Here is a 26,636-nt window from a genome sequence, read left to right as displayed (position 1 = left end):
CTCAGTGCTGCTCAAAAATATAGCAGTGTGCATTTTGCGATCTATGTAAGAATGTATTTACGTTATTTTACCCGTGTATGTGTGAATCCTTTACCTTGTACATTGAAGGGATACAACACAATAGAGTACTCCTGCTTGCTTTAACAGAACTGTCCCATTTCATCTTGGTTTAACCATTAAAAAAAAAATATTGTATTTTATTTTATCTCTTTGAAAGTCAAACAAGTTTTATGAAGAAGAATGTCTAATTGTTACTGGCTAGACCAGGAAAGACTCAAGGCATAGCAGGAACATTCTAGGAAGTAGTGTAGGACTGAGCTTGGATGATTGTTGCATGACTTGAAAGATGTTGTGTGATATGAAAGTGTGTGCAAAGGCACATAACATAGCAGCAAACCAGAGCGTCTTCCTGTCATAGCAACCTGGTCCCTTAGATGTGTAGGAAAGAGAGTCAAGGCAAGGGATTATTTTGAAATAGAAGTTTGATCTTAAACTATCAAATAATCAGAAGACTGGTTGAATAAGGGATTAAAAAAATACACTGTGACATGAGTAGGTGAGCTTCTCTCAACTCCATGGATGGATGGATGGATGGATGGACATGGGGAGAATGGTGAATTAAGGGGAATGATGAAAAAAGACACAGTATTCCAGATCAGTGATGTTGATTTCTGCATGTGGGGAAGATGGCAGAAGCATATGAAAGTCTGTGTTATGAAGAAAGCCACAGGAATAAAATCAGGTTGCCTTGATCAGGATCTTGCATTAGTCTGTATTCTATGTTTGGATAATGTGTACATACGTGTGAGGTTTTTTCTCCTGTGTAGTTTGGGGTGGATCCTAGAGCATCCAGCACCCACTCTCCTTCTGTTTGAAATCCTGCTATAATACCTTAAGGCCCGTAACGTAGTACAGTCCATATGGAGAGTCCAGTAGGATTTGGAGATATAGTTTATATTCTGAATTCAGCATCTGATTTGTTACTTTCAGAGACATCACATTAGCCTTTTCATTGTGAATCCTTCACCCTTTCCACATGGGAGGTAGCTCGTAGTCGCCATTGTAAAATGATGAGATCTAAATCTAGTAAGTTCTACATGATTGCCAAATGGTAATACTCTGCAGATGGTCACATCAGAAGTAATTCACTCTGAAGTTACTCTTTTACCAAGAATAGTATTTTAGCCTTGACAGAGTTCCTACAACACTCTTGCTGTGCATTTAGACAGAATATATTTTTGCTAATGTGAATGTAAAGGACAAATTATTTCAATGTGTTTTCAGCATAACCAACCTTTTTTAAGAGTCAGAAAGCAGAAATTATTTCTGCTTACTTTATAGAAGGTTGTTATGCTTTTGCTTTACTCTGAAGTGTCAGCAGAAGCTGAGTATTTGTATTTCATGTTTTAGGATATGCTCAACTGTTCTTTATACTTAATGTGAATTCTGAAAATTGTGCCAGCATAGTGCTGCAAACCACGTTTTCCTAAATTATTCTAGTTTATCCCCTTCATCTACAGCTTGCATGGAGGTTTGGGGTTTTTTTTCTCTCTTCTTCCAAAGTGAGTGTGGTATGAGGAAACTACACTCTTCAGGCTTAGCTGGGCATGTGTGGACAGTGGCTTTGCAGCTTTATGTGCAAGGTGAAATACTGTGGAGGGATTTGAGTCCTGGGAAAAACAAGAGGATTGTGTCATTGTGCAACATGGTATGATGAGCAGAGGCACCCAGTGCTTTCCGATCTAGAGCTCCACATTCTACACTAGGGGCAAGACAAGAACTATTCTCATCCTGGGGCAAAAAGTAGCAATCACAAAATGGAACCTTTTAAGCCTTGCTTGCTATTAGTTAGCAGGAGGTTAGTGGGAAACTATTTTTATGAAAGGGTTCAAGATGGTTGAGCACACCCTGTTATGTAGGCTCAGAAAGCTGGCTAAAGTTCAGAAAAAAGGTAGGTTTGTCCAATGATACCGACTGCCCCGTTTAGTCTGAGAAATCTGTGTAATATTTATAAAATGCCTACTCCATGCCTTCCAGTCTGTAACCCTGTGTATAAAGGCTGTTTCTCAATAGTTTTTCAGGCCTTTAGGAATCCCAGTAATTTGCATAGCAAGCAACGTGGAGTTTGCCTTGGAAGATTAAAGGGGTCAGTGAAAATGATTTAGTAAGACTAAAAATAGAAAAAACATCCAACTAGGTACTCTTGGCCCACCCTTGAGACAGAGAGGGAGATGTTGGTGATAAATATGGCAGACGGAAAGTAGGCCAGGTAACTGTTTCTTTTGTGTGGCATGTGTGGTGCTCTCTAAATTGTAATTGAGTGGCAGAACAAGGTAATATCTCAGTGGCTGAGTCTCTGGTAATGTAAGTGATTTTTTCATTAGGTAACTTTTTAGCAAGTAAATGATCTTTCAACTATGCAGGTGGCATTGGCCTTGGAGTCTGTCTAAAGGGAAGCTTTAAAAGAGAGCTTACAAACAATGTTGTAGATGGTGTCACTGGTGAATTCAATAAGAACAGTAAAATCCCTTATACATAATAGATTTATGTTAAGTATTGATTACACTGTCTCAAGTCAGAGCAGCTTTTTATTCCAAGACATGTTCATTTGTGTTAAGCACAGCTGGAATTGTGTCAAGCACAACAGGATGGCCATTCAGTTTGAAGAAAAGGTCGGTGTCTAAGACAACACTCTATATATCTTCTTTCCTTCTGTCTCCCACGAGCTACATTGCACACTGCTCTCTGCCATCCCTTACATTCACCTTAAGTTTTTGAACTGGCTGCACAAACTGATTATCCTGCTTTGCATTTGCCCTCAGCCTGATAGTTGACAGACTTTCTTCAAGAGGATAGCAAGGCTACTACTAGAGTTTTCTCCTCAAGCTTGCAGATGAATTAAGAACACTGTTAGGTTGGGGATGTCAGGATTTTTGGATATCTGCCATGGTGGTATTGCTATATAGATAACCTTAAAACTACTGGCACACCAGGAGAAATATAACACTGTATGGGATATTGAGGATCTTTGAGGACTTCATTCGCTCTTTTAGGTGTGGAAGAAGTAGCGATACATATATATACAGGTAACATAATGAAGGCCACTGGAATTCTTACAGGCAGTAGTGATTCTTGAGGATATCCTCCTCAGTCAGAATGCAGATCATCAGAGAGTAGGACAAGTTTAATGAAATAGAAGCTGCTTGGGGGTATTTGCAGCCAGGGTGTGTTATATAGTGGTCTATTAGTTCTTTTTATTTTCTCTCTTCCATACCACTCCACTATCAGTCCTGACAAAGGGCTATGGGAATGTTTGCAGGCAGGGCAAATATTTTTTTAAAATGGAGGAGGGATGAGAAATCTGTGGAACTCTATAGTCAGACTACAGAGGAGAGTGTAAAGTTTAACTAGCAGACATGAAAGCAGCTTCTGGCTCCTTGATCACCAGTAGATGCTTGTGTTTTGTACTCCAGAAGCATGCTACCTTATAGCTTTATTTCTGAGTTCAGCATCCTTTTCTAGCTTGATTTTCTCTCATACATATAATGCATACATATTCTTGCAAAGGTCATGTTCTATAGAGTTTGGACAAACTGCCTTAATGTCTTCAAACTGATACTGTGTTAAAGAATGATACGCGTTTGAGAATATTGTGTTTATTTTAAATGATGTGTTTTGTTATGAACACTGCCTAAAATTGCTATTGAAGAAATGGTAAGCTTGCAAAAACTGTATTTTGAAACTTTTTTTTTCTTTTTTTTAATGTGCTTCACCACTATTTTGGGACATGCTAGTAAGGGGAAATGTGAAGAGGAGAGTTTAGACCTTTAGACCTTTTGTTGCTTTTTTATCACTGTATGTTTTTCTCATGGACTGTATTCTCTTATCTTTACTAAGAATGAAATGCTGCTGTCAAAATGAATGAAAATCATTAATTTTTTCATTACTATGCTGTCATGTTACTTCTGTTTAGCATTTGGCAATAAAAGACTTACTTGAACTTTTTTTTTAACTTAAATTTTCTATATTTTATCTGTAGAAACTCCTTGCTAAAATGGTAAGAATCTATGAGAAAAGAATTGACTGGCTATCTGTTGCTAGCAGAAGAATATGGGGAAGTGTTTGTGAAAGGAGGTACCGTACTTTGATAGCCCTTTTTTGTGTATTGGTGGTGGTTCTAGTTTGCCAGCCTTTGCTTTGTGTGTTAAGTCAGCACCAAGGAATACCGGGCAGAAAATAGTCAGATGTAGAGACAACAGTTGCAGATATGACCAGCGTAAGCAATCCACTTTTGAAAACAGATATTGATACTCAGCTTTTTTAATGATCCAGTGAATTTACTGAATCCAGTGATCATCAGTCAACACAAAACTGCAATTTCCATGAGACAGAATAAGACTCTTAAATTTGAGTTATCTAGCAAATAAGCCACACGTTTCAGATGTGTTTTGGATATTCAGGTACAGAGAAGAAAGAGGACCTGTTTAGGGCACTACATGTGCCAGTACCCTGATTATTGCATAGCTTAAGAAAGAGAGACTTTTCCATTATTGTTACTATTTTTTTTAAATCTCACCTTATGTTTTGCAGATTTTTTTTTAATATAGATTCAGTGTTTATACATTTTCATACATATCTAGAAGATACTTTCCCTGTTGAGTTAGAGTACAGCGAATATAAGAATACGTAATTAAATAAGATTTTTTTTTTTTATTAATAACATGTTTCTTATATAGGGTGGTTATACTTGTTGATATATCAGTGACAAACTCCATGTACATCACCCATATCCAGCATTCTTTGCGACTTTTACTTGAGGAACAAATGTCAAATAAGGATTACTTCAATATTATAGCGTAAGCAACTATTTAAGATTCTTTTAAAATAATTGTAACACATTGCAATGAAAGAAGTGTGCTGAGAGATTGTAGATACTAATGGGCATATTTTAGATTTTTTAAAATTGTATTTACCATTTTATGATGAAGTAATTGCAAGAGTAGCACTGATTTATCAGTTTTGGGTAGGTGTATGGATCATATGCACAGAGACCAGACTAATAATTAAAAATCACTGTTTTGGGTGAGGCTTACTTAAACTGATTGCATCATACTTGCAACAAATTCTTTTCCTGCTGTATTGTTCATAACAGTATCAATTCACATGTCAGAAACTTTCACTGGAAGAGGATTCTGGAGGTGTCTCAGGTACCATAACTGAGAACACCCTTTAAATTTTACAGTACCTCCAATACTTTTTTTAATATGTAATGGTTTTTGTATGTAATATAATATGTATATGTAATTTGTATGTAAATGTAATAAAATTTTTTACTCGACACTGGTAGTCAGAAACGTATAGCACAGCTGCGGAACAGCAGCTGGGCAGGTTTCTGAATGGCAGGTAAAAGCAAGAGACAGCAGCTCATGGAGTTCCAAACCTGGTGGGAGAGCAGAGCTGTTACCTCACAAGAGATATACAAGCAGCACCTGAGGGTTGGGGTTGTTTTGTCACAATCCTTCCGCTGAGCTTTTACCAGCTCACTTGGTATCCTGTTCAGGAAAAAAAAATGTAGTCTGACCCACTACCTTGAAAATCTGACAACCCCTGAGTGATGCATAAATGTGAATAATTAAATTGTTTGAAATAGAAAATAGTTAGCATCAAGCAATTTTACATCTGTAATACCCCAAATCAGATTTTTATTTTTCAGTGAATTTACTCTGTATTTTTTTTGCTCTAAAGCATAGTCTGAAAATTAATTGCTTTTATCTTATCTTTCTGTGAAAGATTTGGGAGCGATATTGTGCCTTGGCAGCTGGAACTGGTTCCATCCCAACCAGAAAACTTACAAAATGCTTGGAGGTAGGATCAAATAACTTTCCCATACATCTGAATTAAGTGAGTGTAGGTACCATGAAATAGATAAAACAGAGAAACAGATTTAAACAGCATTCTGAACAATTTACTTAATTGATAAATTTATCATATTACAAAAATAGTTTGCCATGAACTGTTCTATGCTGATTGTTCATGACAGTTTGTTGTGAAGACAGCATTATAGATTTTAATATGTCCTACTGACTTTGTATTTCATATGTATACAGAATATGTATGTGTGCAGATATAGAAGTGTCTGTGTAAGAAATGCACAGGTTACATGAAGAATTGAAAACTGCTTCAAATTCAACTGGGATGTGAAAGATAAACTATGGTTTTTTCCCCACATACCCTGGAAACAAATCCCAGGTTTCTGTTTGTGGAGTCACACCCTTTGTGGTTTCATTATACCTCTGTGGTTTAATTTTTATTCCTATAAGTTCTACTATATTACAATTTTTCTACATAAAATTCAGAGAGAATTCTTTCATCTCTACACTCTGAATCTTATCTTAAAAACTAGTTTGCCATGGTGGCAGTACAGAAACTAGTACAAATAATTTGGGTCATTATATAATCTGGTTTTGCTGTCTGTCATTGTCAAAAATTTTAGACTGCAGTGCAGTGTTATTTAAGATTCTTAGTTCTCTTTATTGCTTTGAGCAGAAACAAAAGCTTTTGTTGCTTCATTCTTTGAACTGTAAACATGTTCTTTAAGGTGGGTGTTGAGCTTGCAGTGCAAAGGGAGTAGAAACTTCATGAGTGCTCTCAGGAGAGCTGTGGAAGTAGATTTCAAAGACAAAGATAAACACAGATCACAAGGACTTTACCTGCTGACTACTGGAATACCTGATCAGGAAACAGTAAGTATCATCACAGGTTTTGCAACTCTTCTGTAAGTTCCTATCGGAATTAATCTCAACTTTTTTTTTTTCTTTTTTTTCCTTTTTGCTAGTCACCATGGTTTGTTGGCAGAATACTTCTCCTTTACATATCTAAGCCAGCACAACTATCAGGATCTCAAACTTCCATTTCTGCAGTTGCTATTCATGTGTTGGAGGTAGCAATTATTAATAATGTGTGAATCATAGAAAATTCAAGAGGTGTTTTTAGGATTCCTTTCCCACTCTAGCTCTGGCCATCACTTTACTGCAAATTTCTGAGTTTGAACAAACCAACTCTGATTTTTCATATGATATCATTTCCTTATAACTCATGGGAACAAAGCCACAAATAATTTTATGGAGGAACTCCATAGTATGCTATGTAGAGACAGCTCCTATTTTTAATAACAGTAATCCATTGCTTGGGTATATGTTCATAGTGCATGTGCTTTGTGGCTGTTAAGCCATGTGCACAGCCTAGAGTTCATGAACATGTGGTAATCCAACTGGAATAACCATGCGTGCACAGTAGGGTGTCTCTTGCTTTTGTTACCAAACTTCCGGAAATTCTGGGCAAACTTAAGAAATCATTAAAAGCCCATGTGATTAACAAGAAAACAAAGGATACGTACAAAAAGGCAAAGGAATAGTTCCATCCCTACTTCTTTGCTTCAGTGCATGGCTACCTTGAAGTGCATGACCTTGTGTCTTTGATTCCCATAGCTACCCTGTCTCACTTCAGGCTGCAGCAATGCTGTTGCCATTGTCACTAGTAATAGTGACAGCATGATTTGAGGAGGCATTCAGCTGCTCAGGGTATGTTCCTGTACTGAATTGCTCAGATTGGGAGTGTTTGTACATCAGTTCAGGAACCAGTGGAATAGATGGAAGCTTGTCTGAGGTAGAGGGTCACTACTGATTTTTTTCTTTTTTTTTTTTTTTCTTTTTTCTTCTCTGTCTTGCAGCACACGATCAGTGCTTATGTGGCTGAGGTTTGCAGAGGTTTTGATTTGCAGCTTCATGTCTGTCTGTTTAATGTAATGGAGGATGTTGACTCCAATGGGATTATTCCAGCCCGCTATGCTAACCCAACTGAAACTGCCATTGCTTTTAAAGAAATAGTACAGGCAGCCAATGGGAGATTTCATTGGTTTGGAGAAGCAGGTATGTGAAAAGGAAAGTCAGCACATACTTCTTTTTCATTAATTAAATAATAGTTATTAATGTTTTTTTCCCCCAAATCAAGTAGTTTACTTTTTAGGATGTAATAATGCTATACTAGCACTGAGATAAAAACAGAAGTCCTAGTTTGATTAAGGTTTTCAGTTGTACTGCAGAATATTAGAATGCAGCCTTTATGCAGGAATTTGATTTTTTTTTTTTTCCTATTTGAATTCACTGTGTTCTGCTAGGTACTTTAAAGATGCACATTTAAAATATAGTTACTAATGTGGTACATCTAGGCTGCCTGGCATATAGGCAACAAAGGCTTTTTGATTCTTTTCATTGATATTTGGCATGCTCTACAAATTGTTGTACACTTTAAAAAAGATGTATTTTGTACACTTAAAAACCCCACACTGATTAGCATATATTTGATTATCAGGTATTTTTGAAAGTGATGATATCACTGTTATTGTGTCTGAAATGGAAAAAGCGAACAACTACTCCCAAAAGGTATGAATTATATGTATCTTTTTAAGTTATGTTTTTCTTCAGAAAAAAATTCAACAGTGTTTGTTTAGCTGACAATGCAGAAGGTTAGACAAAGTGAAAATCCTTGTGAGATGGGCGGGAATGCTCTAGAGTGTGAGAATAGTCACTGTAGAGTAAATATGGCCTAGAAAGCAGTTCTACAATAGCACTGCAGTGATTGGTGTTGGACTGGCCATGATTCCTTATGAAATACAAGGAGTTTACAATTGAAGTGATTCTCCTTTTTGTTGCCAATCCAATGATGAATTCTTCTCAAGTAGAATTAATTGTTCATTATGTTTATATATATATAAAAATAAATATATTAAAAAGTTATATATTATATATAACAAATATATAATATTAAGTTCCTGTAAGTCACAGTGGAGGGAGGGGTTGTCATTGGCACAATACATTTGTTCAATTCTAAAACAATTGGTTTTTGAAGTGTACTAAGGACGTAGAATTAGACCATGTCTCTCCATATTACATGCACTTGACTTTTTCCAAAGGTATCTAACAAAGTGACTGAAGCAATATAGCCAGCATAGCAGTAAGGTTGTTGCTTCTTACAAAAGTGTGATTAGAAAGATATATGCAGTGAGATATACGTGCAGAGGTCTGAGCACCTTGTTGCATGCAAGTCTGAGTCACAAAAGGATTTTTTAAAAGAGGAGTTGGTGAATATTCAATGGGATCTTAAAACATTTTGTTATCATTTAATAGTTGCTCGTACTTGGTTCATCATCTTCCAATTTGTTCTGGTCTTGGTATGTGTACTGTTGCCTTTTCTTTTAGAATGTTTGCTCAGAGCAAGGAGGATTTCCTTCCTATGTGTTTGAGCAAGCACAGGACAAAGGGGTTCCTATTTAATTAGAGGTGTTAAGCATTACCAAATTAATACATTTGGTATTAATTTTATTTTTTATTGAAGTAATAAATACAGAACGCCTGTCTTTGAAAACGTCATTCACTTAAATTTCACGTATATTAATTACTAAACGATGTGAACTTCCATTTCAGTGTGCATTCCTAGTGGAATCCTTGAAGCAACGTTCAGTAAATCAGTCTGCTAATCCATTTATACCAGAAGGAGACTCAAACATCCCTACAAAGAAAGAGAAAAGAAGGCCACAGAAGTTGCCATCTCCTAAACCCACAGCTCTGAGTCTGGCTAGAATGGTTTGAAATGGTCCCGTTTTTAAGATGCTATGTGTTTTAATTAGGGATCCTACCCAGCTATCAGATGCTGCTCTTTGTGAGAGAAGTGCTCAGGCTGAAAATTTGAAGGAAGTAAAACAGCACTGTGATAGTACTCTGAATTTACATTTTAATTTGCATTCAAAATGCTACATAAACAAAAAAGTACATTTTACTAAGTCCTGCTAGGTAATTAATTATAATAGAACCACATTGTAGTGTCTAAAATTGTCTAAATAATCCCTCCTCTGACCTTAAAAATTTAGTGCTTAATGAAAGCAAAGGCAAAGCAGAAATGTGCTTTACGAAGTAACATCTATTTTACAAGCCCTTCTAGGAAATACTGAAATGTTATGGTATCCTGCTCATTTACAGATGAGACAGCTGCAGCTGAGTAGCATGTCTTTGGCCACACAGAGAGCCAGCATAAAACAAGAAATAGGATTCAGGATTCGTTTCCTGCCCGCTGTGCTTATTTCCATGGAGTTACACTACTGAGTCCTTTGGGATTTTGTTAATGTTTTCCTTGTTAATTTTGACTGCGTATTCATCTGTTTTGAGTGGGTGTGCAAGTCTGTAATATACATAAATGGCCAGTGCTTACCACTTTGGTGTATAAATGACTAGATACTGAACTGCCTATTGCAAAGGATGTAGTTCACACTTGACCTGGAATTTTCAGGTCTCATCTTTGAAACGGGAATGGCACTCTTAAGTGTAGGTGTGTGCATGTTGCAAAGACCTTTGTAGGTAAGCTCGAACAGGTCTTCCATGCTATTTTATAAAAACCAATATATTCTCAACGCCTCTTCACAAACACAGGAAAAAAGTAATCACTCAGAGATATGACTACATAGCATAGTTTTATAGGGATTAAACTTGTAGAAAACTGATACAGGTTTGTCTGTAGATGTTTGGTGATATTTATAGTAGAGCTTTATGTTAAATTAGATGTCAGTTACTTGAAGGTTCTGTGTCACAGCAAAAGTCTGTCACAGCAAAAGTCTGATAAACAACATGAACAAGTGTTCATGTTGTTTAACAGACTGCTAATCCTCTAGAGGGTTAAGCCATACCTAAAGGAATAATTACCAGTCAGCACTAGGTTTCCAATATTCAATAAAACTCTGAGGAAAATACTATATTCTATAAAACAGTGCCATTACCATACTAGACTGCTCCTTCAAGTGGCAAAAATGGTCCAAACTAGTCTGCCTGTAGATGTTAGTCTTTAGTTTTATGGCAGCAGTTTTATGGCAGATGTAATTGGCAAGATAATTAAAAGAGAGCAATTAGAGTTACTTAACCTAGCCAGAAATCACAAATTAACAAGTCATCATGGCAATCTGCTGACTTGTTACAAGAGCCAGAGTAAAACAGGAATTAGAGAATAATGAAGGATAGTTCCAGTTTTGAGTAACGCAGTTATGATCCAACTAAAATACTTTTAAACTTTTTTTTTTATTATATGTGTTTATAGTGTATTAAAGACAACCATGGTGCAGAGAGAAATGCTTCCGTAAGAGTACTGGCATGGCGTCCTACTAGTGCCAAAGCAGAAATTCCACCAGGTCTGTATGGATTAGGGGCTTTTTGTCTTCAGTTTCTTTGGGTTAAAAGAAAATATTAAATTAGAGCTTTAATTTAAGTTTTAGAAACACTTGCAATTTTAATCTTTAATCAGACTGATAGGAAACGTTGTTTTGAAATTACTTCGGTATAAGTTTTAGTCGTAATGTATCTAGCTTTCTTGTGAGAGGAACACTGCACAGCTGTATAACTATTTCCAGGTCATATGATTGAATATCCATCCTACATGTGAAATGTCAAATGTGTGTGGTGGAAAGTAGAGCCCTGCTTTGTCCCATGCCTGAAGCCATAATTAGAACCTCACTTCTCTTGGTTTTCAGTTTATACTCAATTTTTTTTCAAAGGCTCAACAATTCAGATTTATTATTTTATTAGTTCAATATGTATATTTCTGCTAATACTGTTAGATCCCATTGTAATTAATACGCTGTTCCACTTGATTTATTTATGATCCAGTAATGAAGGAAAAAAACCCACAAATGTCAGGTTATCTGAAGTGCTGACTCTTGCAACTGCTCCTGCTATATGGAACAGCTCTTAAATTGATTCCAGTCACTGTTGGTCCCTTCAAGTCCAATTCCTTTCTCCTCCATTATTGTAATTTTCCTGTGTTTTTTCTTTGCATCTTTGCTAACATCTGCAAATTTGTTTTTCATTAAATTTAAGTCTTGAAATCTACTGATTTATTGAAATGAGGTTGTTGATATGTAGCAGTGTTTACAAATCTGGATTCATATTTGCATATGAAGTGCTTTGTACAATATTAATTGGCTTTTCCAACAAATATTATGCTTATTGTAAACCCCTGATCTTTTCAGATTATGCCCTATGACATTCTTCCTGATGATAATTTATAAATTTGTAAAGGTTTTGGTTCCATTTCTATGAAAGTAGCATAAGTAGTTCTATAATATGGATTTTTCTTAACCAATATCTAAGGAAATTAAGTATTTATAATTATGGCAATAGGAAATTATGAACTGAAGAACAGAGTTGCATGTAAGAGTTTTATCTAGCTGAAGGAAGTCGACATCTTTTTTTTTTTTTTTTTTTTTTTAGCTCAAACAATAAAAAAATGGCCTCAGACTGAGAATAAAAGAAAACATAAACCAAGGAAGCAGCCAGAGTTTTCTGTGTCAGTATTTTATACTGGTAAAGGAAGAAATGTGGGTACGTGTTATCAGGATATGATGGGTGAAGCCTTTTTATTATCAGCATTTTTATTATAAAACTGTTAGGACGTTAGCCACTGATAATCAATGTGTTTTAAATAGTGAGTGGAAGTGAATTTCACTTATCAAATAGTGGTGGGTTGTTTTGGTTTGGGGGTTGGGGGTTGGGGGGGGTGGCTCTTTTTGGCTCCTTTTGTTTTCTTGGGTGTTTTGTTTTGTTGGGTGTTTTGGGGTGCTTTTCTTGTTGGGTTTTGTTTTGGTTTGTTTTTTGTAAAGTCCTTTGGGATCTTTTGGTCAAAGATGCTCTAAGGAAAAATGCTGTCATCATGGTTTAGATGATTACAGAAGGTCTGGTTTGGAATTTTTTGAAGGTGACAATTTTGAAAAATAAGTGATTTTTTGAAGGTACTTTGATGTATAGAAACTTTTGCATTTTTTAAAAATGTGGAATTGTGTATGAAATGCTAGTCTGTGGGTTTTGGGTTTGTTTTGGTTTGGTTTTTTAATCAACAGTCATACGTGATTCAAAAGGGCTATTATTTAAACCTAGGGTTCCCAATATTACTTTGTTCATTTTCTTAACTAGGTACAGTATACCAAAAGTATCCAAAGCTAATGTGCATAAGAAAGTCTGTTCCCTCTGTTACATTGCCAAAAAAAGAGGAAATCTGTTCAAGCAAAGAGGTATTTTGTTCCTTACTAATAAATTGCCATTTTAGAATTATCCATATGAATTAATGTGAACATGTTAATTGTGATTCTGTACAATGTATTATTACTTAAACTGTTCTAATATTTACTAACAACCAGTTGCTCCATTTGTTTGTCTTACAAGTGGCTGACCAAGTACAGTATTAAAAAGCTTAAACTGGAGTTGCCCAGACTGATGTTTGGTCCAGGCTGTACTCACCAAAAGAAAACTGTGGAGTCTCTGCACAAGAAAGTGTCGGCAAAATACTGTACTATCTTCCCTAGTGTAGATATCAATGTAAGCTTTTGCAGATGTCGTATACCTACATCATTGAAAGACTGTATTTGTTTAAGACAATGCATGTTGATCAATGTTTGTGGCTTGGTAGTGTGATGTTCCCTCCACTATTCCCTGTTCTTTCTAAATCATCCTTCTATTAGAAAGCTAGAGAAGGTCTTTTATTCACCACAAAAAATATTTAGTGTGTTTGAAGTGCAAACTGCATGGGATCTTTGGAACGTATGGCATCTCCTCTGCTCATACAGTGTGAAAAATAATTTTAAAATTTTAAGTAAAGCTTTTAAAAATCACGTATGAGTCAAAACTGGGAAAATGTTGGATCTTGATTGTTTCGGTTTGTGTAATGACTGGAGAGAAGCATAGAAAGTTAGGTCCAGGATATTATTGCTCTATTATATCTATAAAATTGTCAGAAATAATGCAGCAGATGCATCTGTCCAGTCAAATTACATAATTTTGTTGCCCAGCACAACTGGCTGAGATGAGAACTAGGTTTTCCTAATTTGGGTAAACCAGTTATTTAGTAGCAACAGAGTCGCAAAAATTTTCTTATACTATTTCATAGAGGTAAAGACAAAAAAACTAATTTCTCTGATTTCTAATGCAGACATTGCATGTATAGCAGCTGAGCTCAAATCTCCTGAAGTAAGATGCTCTTGTACAAACTGATTTTTTCCAGGGGGTTGTGAAACATCTGCAGTTTCAATCTAAAGAACTGGAAATCTACACTGAACAACTGGAGAAAGTGTTGCAGCGCTATATACAAAGAATACAGTGGCTTCTGTCAGGTATTGGTGTGCATCTGTTTTTCCATAAAGCACAACTTAAACATACATAAAATCTTCTTATCTACTATGTCTAATAGAATAAATCTGAACATAAATCTGGACCTCAAATATGAATAAAGGTCATCCATTTTGCATTTCATTGAAATTTTAAAAAGTACTTTTATGACAATAAAATACGAATACAAGAGAATTCAACATCTGTGTAGCTGATAAACATCTAGCTTGCTGTGAAGTAATTAGGGCTGTGATGTAAGTTTTTCCTTTTTGTATGTTATGTTCATGAATGCAAGGTTCCTGGTGTCAGAAGCTTTCTATCAACAGAATATATACAATAACAAATACAAGCAAAATTAGCTTTTCTGTTTCTTTTGCTAAGAACATGTCCTATTTAGAAGTTCAGCATTACTGCTGGTGTAAAGTATTTTGATCCCTCTGTTGCTCATTAAGATCTTTGTTGGGAAACAGTTTAATTTTTGCTGGATTGTAAAGTAGGAGCTACAATTTTTTTTTAATGCAAGTTGCTACAGTAGGCTAGTAATTAATGCTTGACAGAGCTAGATTTGAAATGGCAGAAGACTTTTCTATTATTAACCTTTGAACTACCTTGTTTCCACACAGATTAGAATTTATTATGTAGAAATGTGCCCAGAATAACCCCTAAAGACTGAAGATTTTACAGTATGCTCAATAAAATAACATGTTCAATAAAATAAGCCTATGTAATGACAATTAGTTTTAATGTTCTGGCTTAGGAAGCCGAAGATTGTTTGGTACCATTTTAGAAGGAAATGTCTGTGTTTTGATTGATACATCTGGTTCCATGGACCCATATTTGCCACATATCACAAAAGAACTTACCTCTCTTATCTGGGAACAGCTGAGAAGAAATGAAGTCAGGTATGATGAACTACTGATAAAAAATGAAATCTGCACTAATTATTATGTAGTAAGATTACTTAATAATTAATATAGTACTGAAAAACAATACAGGTAATTATTATATGTTAGTGCATAATATGCATGTGACATAAACTGCTTTTTCTGTTCTTCTTTTTAACCAACTTTTAATTCTGAGGTCTCTAAGATTTGAGCCTTGTTTGCCGTAGGCTGATGCTGTTTATCCTTTTGGGCTCAGCATTCCCATAGATTTTCTGCTCAGGCAGAGTGAGATGTGCTTTCTGACTCTTTCAAAGCTGAAGACCTTAATCGTATACTCAGCTCTTGGTTTTGGTTTTGGGGTTTTTTTTGGTTTGGTTTGGTTTTTTTGTTTTGTTTTATTGGGTTTGGGTTTGGTTTTTTGTTGCTTGGGGTTTTTTTTTTATTTCAAAACTGGTTTATCTGAAGTGACTGATAGTATTGGTTAGGGTTAAATGTTGTGGGCCGTCTTTCTCCTCAGGTTTAACCTGCTGAGATTTGCAGAAAATACAGAGAGTTGGAAGGAGTGTCTTGTAAAGGCAACTGATGAAACATGTCATGATGCTGTGCAGTGGGTGTCCAGATTCCATGCTCATGGTAATACATGCATTCTTATGGCTTTACAGGTTAGTAAACTGTGTACCACATTTTGGAGAAGACATTGTGTCTTGTGGTAATAAAACACTTCCATCTGACTGATAATATTTTAGGAAAATTATTTGGTCAAGGCATGCAACACTTTTATATGCCAAACACTGAACAGATCTGGAATCAAGCTACTGTTCCTGTCCCCAGGGCTCATAGATATTAGAATTCATTGCTCATACTGAGTTTAAGAAAAAAGAACACAAATTCTTTGTGTTCAAAGAATACTGGAGAGAGGAAATAGCCAGTTGCTCAAAATTATGCTTATGTACAACTGTGGCTGTGATATATTTGCTCTGGGTCACACGGGGATTTTAAAGCAGTGTTTGTTGGAATCACATGGGCATTGAGTACAGTTCTTGAACTTCAGTAACAGGTGAAAAAACTTTTCTCCTACAAAAATTCTCAGTGTAGAAATTATCTAGTAATAATAATTTAAAACAGAGACTGAAAGAACTTGCAATTTCATGAGATTTAAAATTTGAATCAAAAAAGAAACGTTGCCTTAAATGAATGGTTCTTCTTCCAGACACCCTTGCAGAATCTGCTTAAAAATTTTATGGAATTCATGGTGAATCAAGTCCAGTAGAACTGTAAGGCACATCTGTATTACAAAAATATCCACTGAGTCAATTACTGTAGCAAGTTTTCATAATATAAAAAGGCCAAGTCCTAGTGAGCCTGATTTTCAGGCATTAAGCATCTTTAACTCCCACAAAATGTGATGTAAAAATCTTCTGTCAGCAGTTCTCCAAAACCAGTTAATTTGCTTATTTCAATGAGTCAGTTTTTGGTGATGCCCTTCTTATTAATATATTGCCTTATGCTACAAATTAGCTACTTGTTTATTTTGCAAATTTATATCCTTGATCTCTTTCATACTTAACAAACTAAGGAAAAGACAATACGAACTTGATCAATGATGTGGTAAATATAAAACTATCTTAAATCGTTGGAATAGTGTTTTCATTCTTAAGTATAACTTTTCATATACATGTACTAATTATTTAAGCTTATTTTCTGCTTTTCAGAAGGCTCTCAGTTTCCAAGGTATAGAGGCACTGTATGTGTTGACTGATGGAAAACCAGACACCAGTTGCAGTCTGATTTTGAAAGAAATTGAAAGATTGAGAAAGAAACAAGATATTAAAATCCACACCATTTCTTTTAGCTGTACAGACAGGTATATGATACTTCGCAAGAAAACCAAAAAAAATCTTTAAAATTACTAGCTTGTTTATTGTCAAAAGGCTGTGTTATCAAAATGGGCCACGTGCTCAGTTCACTGAACACCAGGATTGAGCTAGACATTCATGCATGTGGGAACTGGGAAGGCTGTTCTGACACAGGTAATTGCCACATGGCCTTAATCTCCCACAGTTTATGTCCTTGAGAGAGTTGCCTTTCATGCACACAGAGAAGTAATATGCATCACTAGTCTCCAGCACTGAGGTCATTCCTGTAGTTCTATCATTAGTCTATCATATACATATCCCTATAGAGGCGTAAAAAGTTAATACACTGACCTGGACTGGAATCAGGAGTACTAGGAATGTGCTAATGCCAGCCATGGGGGGGGGGGGGGGGGGTGTTAAAGATATATCTCTGGATGTTCCTTTTCAGGGATCTTTGCATTGTCCAGAATGGGGGACCATGGGACAATATCAAAAAGTATGTGCTCCTCTAGATTCTCATTCATGGCTGTGGCTGTGTGATGCAGGGAGCACATAGCCAAACAGGCCACCAGTTCTTCACACTTTCTAGAATAGGTGCATGTCCACTCTGCCACCTCAAAATGCAGTAGTTGTCTCAGGTCGTCAAGAACTCAGCCTTTGTAATCTTTAACTGAATGCAGCATTGCCTGAAAACCCTCCTGTCCCAGTGGCAGTCATGAGGCTGACAACTTCTGAATAATGCTGTTGGGTTATCCAGCTGCCATGAGAAATTTTTGACCCTCTCATAGCACAAACTGACAAGCAGTGTTGTTTGTCTTAGGTCCTAGGTTGCATCCTGCTGAACTGTGGGATGGATGTTGCCACAGCAATGGAACAGAGCTTAAAAAGAGATTAAAAAGTGAAAGAAATAAAAGGTTCAGGAGGGTGAACATGCAACAGAAAATATCATCATAGGAAAGACAAAAGATTTCAAAGCAGGAGTGAGGATGGATGAGGAAAGACCAGGAGAATCTCAAGGAAGTCTGAGAGATGATAGTCATGAGAAAATAGGGCACACACGATGCTTGGACCATTCTGTAGAGCTTCAGGGTGTTTTCAGAGTTCTGGATGTTTCAGGAGTAATCTGTGGGCATGTCTGCTAGGTGTACACTGGAGTATGTTGTGGTAGTACAACCACACTAATACCTGATAAAATGTTGAGACCATATGTGGACTGGAGTTTCTAGATCAGTCTTCTACTAAAGGAGTATAGTTTGCACACAACAGAGCTACTATGAGAGCCAAACCAACATGTGGCAGACAAAAATAATTGGGGGATTTGCTTCAAAACTCCATTACTGCTCCAAATTAAATTGGCCAGATCCTATACTGCTATGGTAGCTAATAGACCTTAAAGCTAAATCCCTCAAAAGATGACAGTTAGTTTGGATGTCATTTTTCAAGCCATTAAGGGGAGAAGCAGTAGACCTCTTGATACATAGTCTGTGGTCTTTGTGATTTTGGAAGTGAGGTTTGACAGGAAGAGAGTGTTATTTTGTAAGCTTTTATATATCTTCCTTTCTGGTAAAAACTTTGAATTATTGGTCCTAAGTTGAAAAAGCCAACTTTAAGTATTTATGAACAGTCTTTTAATTATTACTATTTTGAGTTAATTTATTTGCATATCATTTGGTTAACTGGTCACTAGCCAATAACTGTCTGTTAAGGAAATCTGCTAATAAGGGAGAAAGACATCACTTCTGACTATGAGTTACTCTGAAACAAAATCTGCTGCTTCCTTTCAAAGAAATCTCCTAGTTGTGGAGATTTTAGTGTCCAGTTCTAGAATGGAATCAATCCTTGCAGCTTACTTGAAATTAATGGATGTATGACTATCTTTGACTTCGCAATGCTAGTGCTTGGAAGACTCTAAAATGATGTATAAATGGCAGTAAAAGTGTGTGATTCAGCATACTTGCAATAAGAATACGGTTAACAACTGTACCAGTTATCCCAATGGTTCTTGTTGGACAATAACAAGTAATAGAGGCTTAGGCAAGAGAATAAAATATGGGGCATGCACAAAATGTTCTTTCCCTTTATGGAGTCTCCCAGCTTTTGGGTTTCTTCCCCTGTGTAAAATATTACTGCCCTTTACCTGCCAGCCTGGCTTCTGGATTTCTTGGTTTAGTCTCTTTTTTTGGTTCTATTGCTACACTGAACCTCTTGTCCAAAAATAGCCTGGTTTTGGAGCTTATGACAGCTAAGCAGTGTATATTCTTCATTAGCAACTGACAATTAGAAATGATACTGAAGTTTATAATCATGTCCTCCAAACTATTTGTTTTAATGTAATATTTTTTGAGGAATTCTTAGAAATTCTTTTTCTATTGTTGTTGCTTTCAGATAAATAATTTTCAGAAGTAACTTACTACTTTGTTGTTAACAGAGGAGCTAATGAATTTCTGAAGAAGCTTGCTTCCCAAACAGGAGGGCGCTACCATTGCAGTTTTGGAGATGTGGATGGACAATTAGCAGCACACAGAATGTTGACAGAGGGGCTTGATGATGAAGATGTATGTTAAATAGATTGGTTTTATTGGGTTTGGGTTTGTTTCATTTCAACTTAGTTCTTCATCAGTAGTCAAACTACATTTAAAAAAGAAAAATCACGAGAAAAATTGATACAAGCTCCTAAAATACTTCACATTGAAACTGAAAAGAGAAATCTTAATATCTGGCTTTGCTACTCTGCTAGCTGCCTTGGTCAGGTGACCAAACCTATGAAAGTAGTATACAATGCAATATAGTTTTTGAAAGAGAAGCAAAAAAAATCTTGTATCTGGCACTGTGGTTTTTAAGCTAACTTTAGCTTTTACTGTGCCTTCTTATCCTTACCATCTTGTGTTTCATTTAAGTAATTATAAAATTCTTATACAGTGTCTAGCACATTAATGTTCCAGCAGGAGACCTCAGGGATTGCCACAGCAGAAAAATATATTAGTGAACAGAAACATATTCAATCCAGAGTTGCTCTCATCTCCCCTTGTAAGACCAAGACCCTCTCTGCAAGTAGACAGGAGTAGGGAGATTTAGAGCTTAGGCTCAGTTACTTAAATTGGTAGAAATTGAAAATAACAAATAGGTGCAAGTTAAAGTAGAATATTTTAATTCTGTTTTCAGGATCCAGTTTTCCCTTACTTTGAAGGAGATGATTTAAAGAAACTTACTCAAGAAGTAGCAAAAGCTAGAAGTTTCTTAAAGCAGGCAAAATCTTTGAGGTGAGTATTTATCAAGAATCTTTCAATAATTGGGTTTTTATTTCATGAAAGGAAGACAAGAATGTCTGACTTCCAGTGTCTGCTATTTAAAAAAGAATTGCTGTTTCTTGCCTTGTACTGTCAATTTTAGTGGCTTTTTGAGGCTTGGAAAGTGACATGCAAGCAAGCTGTCTGCTTCAGAGGGGTTTAGTTTTAAGGTCTTACACAATTAGCTACCATCATAGTAAAGGATCTGAGTAGATTCTAACAATGTGTTAAACTTCAGAGCTGTTGTTTTCTCTCAGTTGTTGTCCCTCCATTTCTTACGTCAAAGAGAAATTACATTAAGTTGTTCCTCTCCTTGCTGAGTTTTGTCATCTGCCAAATCAATGTATTTCTCTTTGTGTATATTATTAAAAGAGAAAATTGACTCTTGTTAATGTGGTGCAATGTTCTTTTTAGTACCTCTTCCTTTAGTATGACTTCTTACTCATAAATACAAATTACTTTTATTTTCCAAAATCTGTATGGGCTCCTTCTATCCTACCTCATCCTGACTTCTCTAACTGCATTGTCATCCATTCTCTCTCTGCTAGAATTATGTTCTCTGCATGGAATAATGTGAGGTCTGTCTTCTGTTCTCAAACAATCCCATCTCAACCCATTTACTTTTCAAGTTACCATCAATCTCCCTTTCTTTTTGCCTCTAAAGACCTGTAAAGTTTCTACTAGCCTTTTTCTGGGAAGATTCCGTAAGCCTTCCTCTTCACTCTTCTTACATTTCCTGATTTACTGAAGGATCTGACAAAATCATTCTCCTCTCAAAAATCTCAAAATCATTCTCCTCTCAATCTCAGTCTTTTTCTGCTTTCCTAAATAATTTGAGTCTTAATCTTTTCCTTTCCCTATTAAGTTTTGGGCCCACCAGAATTTGTCCTGTGTCTTCCCCTCTTTCCTTCTTTACTGTAATTTTCAGCTTCCTTTTCTCTCCATAGAATAAGAATGTTCTGCCAACACTCTTCAGGTTTGTCTCCCTTTCTTTTCGCTTCCTCATCTTTTCTTCAGCATCCTCCCTTAACATGAAGTTTCTTTTTCCCTTTTCTGTTAACAGTTATATAACAGAGAACAGTACAATGTGACACCAGGCAGAGGTATCTCAGCAGACTCCAAATGAGCTGAGTCAGTTCCTGGAAGCAGCCTAGCCCCATTGGCACTGTATGCCATCTGTATCTCAGTAAACTGAATTGGCTCAGGTGGCATTCTGTTCCCTGCTGCTTCTGGTAGCATTCAGAGCTAGCTTTGATACCTGCCTAGAACTGGAGTGAAGGACAGTTAAACTGTATTGATCCTTATGTTTCTTCATTGTTATGCTTCCTAACTGCCAATCCAGAACCAGAAAGTACCATTTCAATAGTAATAGCAGGCAAAAGTACTTGCAAAGAGCTTTAAAATGCATTATACCTCCTCACTGAAAAGATTTTCTGTCACACAAGGACATGGCTAAACAGAGATACAAAGCTACTGTATGTCTCTGTGAAAAACTGCTGTAATTCTTTGGGGTTTGTTTTTCTTTCAAACAGGGTATTACTACAAAAATGGAATGTAAACCAAAAGGACACTTCAGGCTTTAAAAAAAGTGCTCAGGTAAATAGTCACCACAAATAGATCATAGTTTATATATAGTTCATATATTTCAGTAGAAGGATAATGTTTCATAAGCCTAATGTAAAATGTATTAATTTCCAGCAGTGACTTTTTCCAAAGTTGAAAACATTTGTAATGATTTTAGTTCTTAGCTGAGCTAGTCCACAGTATAAATTAATATACACAAAGAACAGTTCAGAGAGAACTATGTTTGGGGTGAAAGGGGCAAGGCAGATGTGTATTTGTAGTTATTAATGGTTTATCTCTTTCTAAGAGCAAACAGCTTAGCACATTAGAGGGTTAGGACCAGATGTAGTGGCTGTAATAACAATTGCTACATGGGCTGCATGATTTATCAATTAAATGAACAAGGCTGACTGAAAAAAGACCCCACTAATAGTAAAGAGAGCCTCAGCAAACACTGAACTATTGTTACAAAGTTGTGGGAGAGGCAGCTGGACAAACTAAACCTCTCACAGAGCCAACATGCTGCTTTTAAATTGGCAAAGTAAAAATTACAGGAAAAGAGAAATTGCTTTCTCAGGGTTAAACAAGACAGAAGCATTTGTCACAGAGCTGTTTGAGGGGGGGAAAAGCGGACATGCAGACAACTACAGAGAGAGTTGCACTAGAGAACTTAGGCCTGCCAAGATATTTATCAAGGAATTGGGCAAGGCAGATATATAGTGAGACTGGTTTTTAAATCCTTGTTGCTATAGCTGTAGTTTGTATTTTGGTTTACAAACATTGTCCAGTCATTCAAAGAGAAGAAAACAAAAAATCCAATCAGACCTGCTCGTTAAGAACGCTTGCTTCATGGAGAATGGAACCTGGAGCCTGGTCAAGTATGTGCAGAATTCAGCATATAAGGGCTGATCACTAAAGAGAGATGCTTGGAGAGGAAACAGATCTATAACCATCCTGTGGTAGCAAGAAAGTTGTTACAGGCATGTATAGGCAGAGGCTAGTGTTCCACAACCATCTCTGTCTTTCAACCTTGCAAGGTAAATGGTATCGCTTGTAAAGTGTATAGGAAGACATTCTGTTAATATACTTCAGAAAGTACATAGCATTGTAGCACAATTAAACATGTAAGTAAGGAAAATTGAAAGGTAATTAAGTTAATTTATATCATTTTTCCACTACCATTTTGTCAAGGGTGATGGTGAGCCTATGCAGTTTATATATTTTGAATTGTATTTAAAAAACTATTCATGTGTTTGACTTGCAGGATTAAATTTTAGATAAAGAAAAGATGCTGAAGAGGTTTGGAGTGGTACCACTAGCCTGCTTCTTTTCAGAGTGTGCTTAAAGCTTCCAGCTCCAAGCAGAAAGAGGGAAGATGTATTCTTTGTTGTCTCTGCACTTCTGGCAAGAGAAGAAGCTACAGATAAGTGCTGCTGACTTACTCCACTTGCAGACTTTGCAGGACTCAAAGTAAATCAAGGCCTGAACTTTAAACATAAGTAGAGGATATTTTTCAATATAGCTAGTACAAATTTTAAAAGTGTAATGTATTTCTAATATAATTAGTAGTTATACCAGGATTGCAACTTTTGTTTCTCTTCTATTCTACTGCATCATACTAATAATTGCTTCAATCAGTTAGTGGTATGTCCAAGATGTCTTTTTTGGCAGTGGTTTGAGACTTCTTTGCTAGTGCTCGTTGTCCCTAACAGATGGGAGAGATGGCTGTGATACTAGAAAGAGAATTCTTTCTGCCAGTTTTGCATAGGAAGTCCAAGGAATAACCTTAGTGCAGAAAACAAAGCTTGGAAAGCTTGCCAAAAGAAGTTTGCTAATAATTATTTCAACTCTTTGCTTTTTATGTTGGCAGTAGAGAAAGATTTAGAGTTCATGTTTCAGAAATCATCAGTCATGCAAACAAGTAATACCTTGTTGCTGATGAAGCCTGGTTATGTTTGTATAACCAGACACTGTCAGTCTTCTAAGCAATTCTGTTAAGTTCTTACGTGTTTTCTGTCTTAGAGAGATTAAAAATGTTTGCCAGTACCATATAAGAAAATCCAGTTTAAGCTAACTGCAGTAATGAGACATATATTTTTCCAGTTGATTTATGAAATACACATTTCTTTTTTAATGAGGAACTCTGCAATGACAGCTTATTAGTATTTTGTAGGTGTTTACTGTTGTCTTTCAGAGGGTTAGGAATTCATCTCAGGTGTTCAATATATGTAATGTTTAATGAAAAAGGATTCAGACTGCAAAATTCAGATACTTGATCTGAGTTTATTCAGAAGCCATTTGCATCTACTGAGTGCCAGCTGATGGGAATGATTGCATATACTTTGATATGGGAGATATTATCTTTTCTGTCCCTCCATCTGTTTTGTCTCCATAAAGAATTAAAAATTATGTCTATCATAAAAGTCTCTTTTTAGTGTTGTGTACTCTGCACCAGCTGACTCCCACATTCCATGTTAGTACCAGCCTACTGTGAAATACTGCAGTTAAAATGGTGCTTTGTGCTATGCATCACTTTCTGTGGTTTAATTAGTATATGTGTTGGTATGTGTGTAACTGCTGAGATGCTTTGATATGAGAATGTTAATTGTAAATTAATAGGATTAGTTACATTTTTATTTGCGGTATATAAATATTAAATGATGATCACTGATAAATTGAATGGATTAGTACTAATGGAAATGTTAAAACAGTAAATCCAGGTAGAAAGGATGAGGTTTCTGTATTGCCAAAAAGAGATTCTTATTTATTCCTTGGAGGATTTAAGAAATGTCACAATACTTTATAAAGGCACTTTAGAAGAGCCTTAAAAGGAAATATACTTGTGCAGGTACGTTAAATGATATCAGAGACTTTTTGTGAAATAAGATAGTAATGCACATGTTAGATTTTGCAAATGTGGATAAGCATCAGTATATTTCAGTGTGTTGTGTTAGACTGCAATCTGTCACAACTCTAATTTACAGCCTTTTCCTGTATAGTATTTGGTGTTCAGAGATTTTACTCATTCAAAACAATTCTGTTTACACAGTGTCTCTATAGACTGATCGTCAGTGGATCTATGTAATCCTAAATTCATGGCAACCTACACTAATACTCATCTCATCACTCTGTTTTGGTTTAGACTGGTCATTTGTTTCTGTGGGCAGAGCATAGCAAGTTTCTCTGGTTCTCTTGAGCATGCTCCCAGACTTAAAGTAGTTGTTAGGGATTTAGGAGCCTTCTCTTCACTGGTGGTGTGAGCTAAGGGTTTCTAAGTCTCCTCCTGTTCAAGAAAAATGCAATTGAAAAGTAAGGAACAAATGCTGAAATTAGAATTTGTGTAACCACAGAAATTATAAAATAGTTGGGTGTTACAGTATTTAGCCATTGCATCCCGTCCAACTTCACTTCTTTTGTAAGTGCTTTCAGGCTGTGCAGCCTCTCTCCATGCTTCTGAAGCCTTGTTGTCTTGCAGGCTGGTCAGTCCTGCTATCTACTCAGAGCAGCTCCTTCCTTTAAAATATAGTTTCGACTCCTGCCTATTACCTACCTGGAAACTCTTGTCCTACCTGCTTCCATTAATCTGAGGGCTACTTAGGAAAACATTTTAAGGAGATGGTTCAGCTGTGATGACCTGATTAATCGAGTGCTCTGTTAATGACTTTTCTATGTTGATCTGTCCTGTGATGTCATTCGTTTTCCTGGTTTATGTTTCCTGGAATGCAATTCACTGTATTCAAGACATAATAAAAGAGGAGTTTTATAATTGACAAAGATGTATATTTTTCTGCCAGCTTGTTTGTAAGTCATGTCATTGCTGTGACTCACTGAATTGGCTGATTTGCATGCAATGAATTAAAGACAAATGGCTAAACCAGTTGCTACCTTGAAGTATGTGTTCTACCCCCTGTCAGAAGAGTGCTGTTTTTGCAGCAAGACTGGGTAACTTCCATGTGGAACAGCTCATGTACTGCCATAATTTACAGTCAATTTCCAGCTGCTGTGCTACAGTTAACTGGTACAGATGTTCGTAAAAGCTTAGTATGGACTGGCAGTTCAGGAATTCCTTTGTGCATGGTTCCACCACACCTGCTTCAGGGGACAATAACCTTCAGAAGAAGGTGGGACTGCTTGGGATAGTAACAAATTACGCCATCTAAATATGCCTGAATTTGAGTCAACCCCGGGAAGTTCATGCTGCTTCTAAGGAAGTTAACAGCAATGTGTGTGTGTTTTGCTGTGTCCTGTAGAATTCTGTCCAGTAAGAATTTCTCTGTGCTTTATAAGCATGTTATCTACTATTAGTGTGTATCTTGATTTGTAACTACAAAGTTCCAAGACTTTAGGCACCCAAACTTGTTAATACAACTAAGTCACAAGAATTTTCATTGAATCGTTTTAATGCATCTCAGCCAGTTAGATGTATATAGGATCCTTTTCATTCCATCGAGTGTCAGTCCTCTGTGAAACCATCTCAAACAGATGCTTATCAAATGTTTGCTTTCTGAATAGTTTAAAAAAAAAAAAAAAGAGAGAGAGGAAGAAGGGAAAATCCAATTCCAGAAACCTGCCAGCATCAGAAAACACCCTATTCCTTCCCTGTCTCTATTACAATAAAAAGAATCTAGGATTTAGGTAACTATACTGAATGCACTGGTGGATCTACCATATGATGACATGGATAATCCCTGACTCATATCTGTGAGACTTCATCAGTTAGAATCTTAAATTCTACCCAGTGTTTGATAGGTAGATTAGGCCAACCTTGTAAGCCACAAGTTTACTTGCTTTCAGTGATATGGGCTGCCTCTTGTCATTGTGGCCACATTTAACGCGGTACCAAGGCTCGCT

General features: G+C 36.3%; 1 protein-coding gene across 1 annotated transcript in view; it reads left to right on the top strand.

Moving 5' to 3' along the window:
• Positions 1-23,055, top strand: part of VWA3A (von Willebrand factor A domain containing 3A) — a 33,985-nt gene extending 10,930 nt beyond the window's left edge. The window contains exons 14-32 of the mRNA XM_075514663.1: positions 4,040-4,134; positions 4,737-4,856; positions 5,791-5,865; positions 6,599-6,743; positions 7,730-7,928; positions 8,371-8,441; positions 9,483-9,641; positions 11,140-11,230; positions 12,309-12,419; positions 13,008-13,105; positions 13,257-13,409; positions 14,092-14,200; positions 14,953-15,097; positions 15,597-15,741; positions 16,792-16,943; positions 19,364-19,490; positions 20,098-20,195; positions 21,755-21,818; positions 23,050-23,055. Coding sequence (XP_075370778.1) covers positions 4,040-4,134; positions 4,737-4,856; positions 5,791-5,865; positions 6,599-6,743; positions 7,730-7,928; positions 8,371-8,441; positions 9,483-9,641; positions 11,140-11,230; positions 12,309-12,419; positions 13,008-13,105; positions 13,257-13,409; positions 14,092-14,200; positions 14,953-15,097; positions 15,597-15,741; positions 16,792-16,943; positions 19,364-19,490; positions 20,098-20,195; positions 21,755-21,818; positions 23,050-23,055 — 2,163 coding nt within the window. The remainder of the gene's footprint in view (positions 1-4,039; positions 4,135-4,736; positions 4,857-5,790; positions 5,866-6,598; positions 6,744-7,729; positions 7,929-8,370; positions 8,442-9,482; positions 9,642-11,139; positions 11,231-12,308; positions 12,420-13,007; positions 13,106-13,256; positions 13,410-14,091; positions 14,201-14,952; positions 15,098-15,596; positions 15,742-16,791; positions 16,944-19,363; positions 19,491-20,097; positions 20,196-21,754; positions 21,819-23,049) is intronic.
• Positions 23,056-26,636: the final 3,581 nt, after the last annotated feature.

The sequence above is a fragment of the Mycteria americana genome, chromosome 12 (assembly GCF_035582795.1).
Source record: "Mycteria americana isolate JAX WOST 10 ecotype Jacksonville Zoo and Gardens chromosome 12, USCA_MyAme_1.0, whole genome shotgun sequence".
Classification (NCBI taxonomy): domain Eukaryota; kingdom Metazoa; phylum Chordata; class Aves; order Ciconiiformes; family Ciconiidae; genus Mycteria; species Mycteria americana.
The sequence above is the reverse complement of the archived record's forward strand: the minus strand, read 5'-3'. Positions and strand labels throughout refer to the sequence as shown.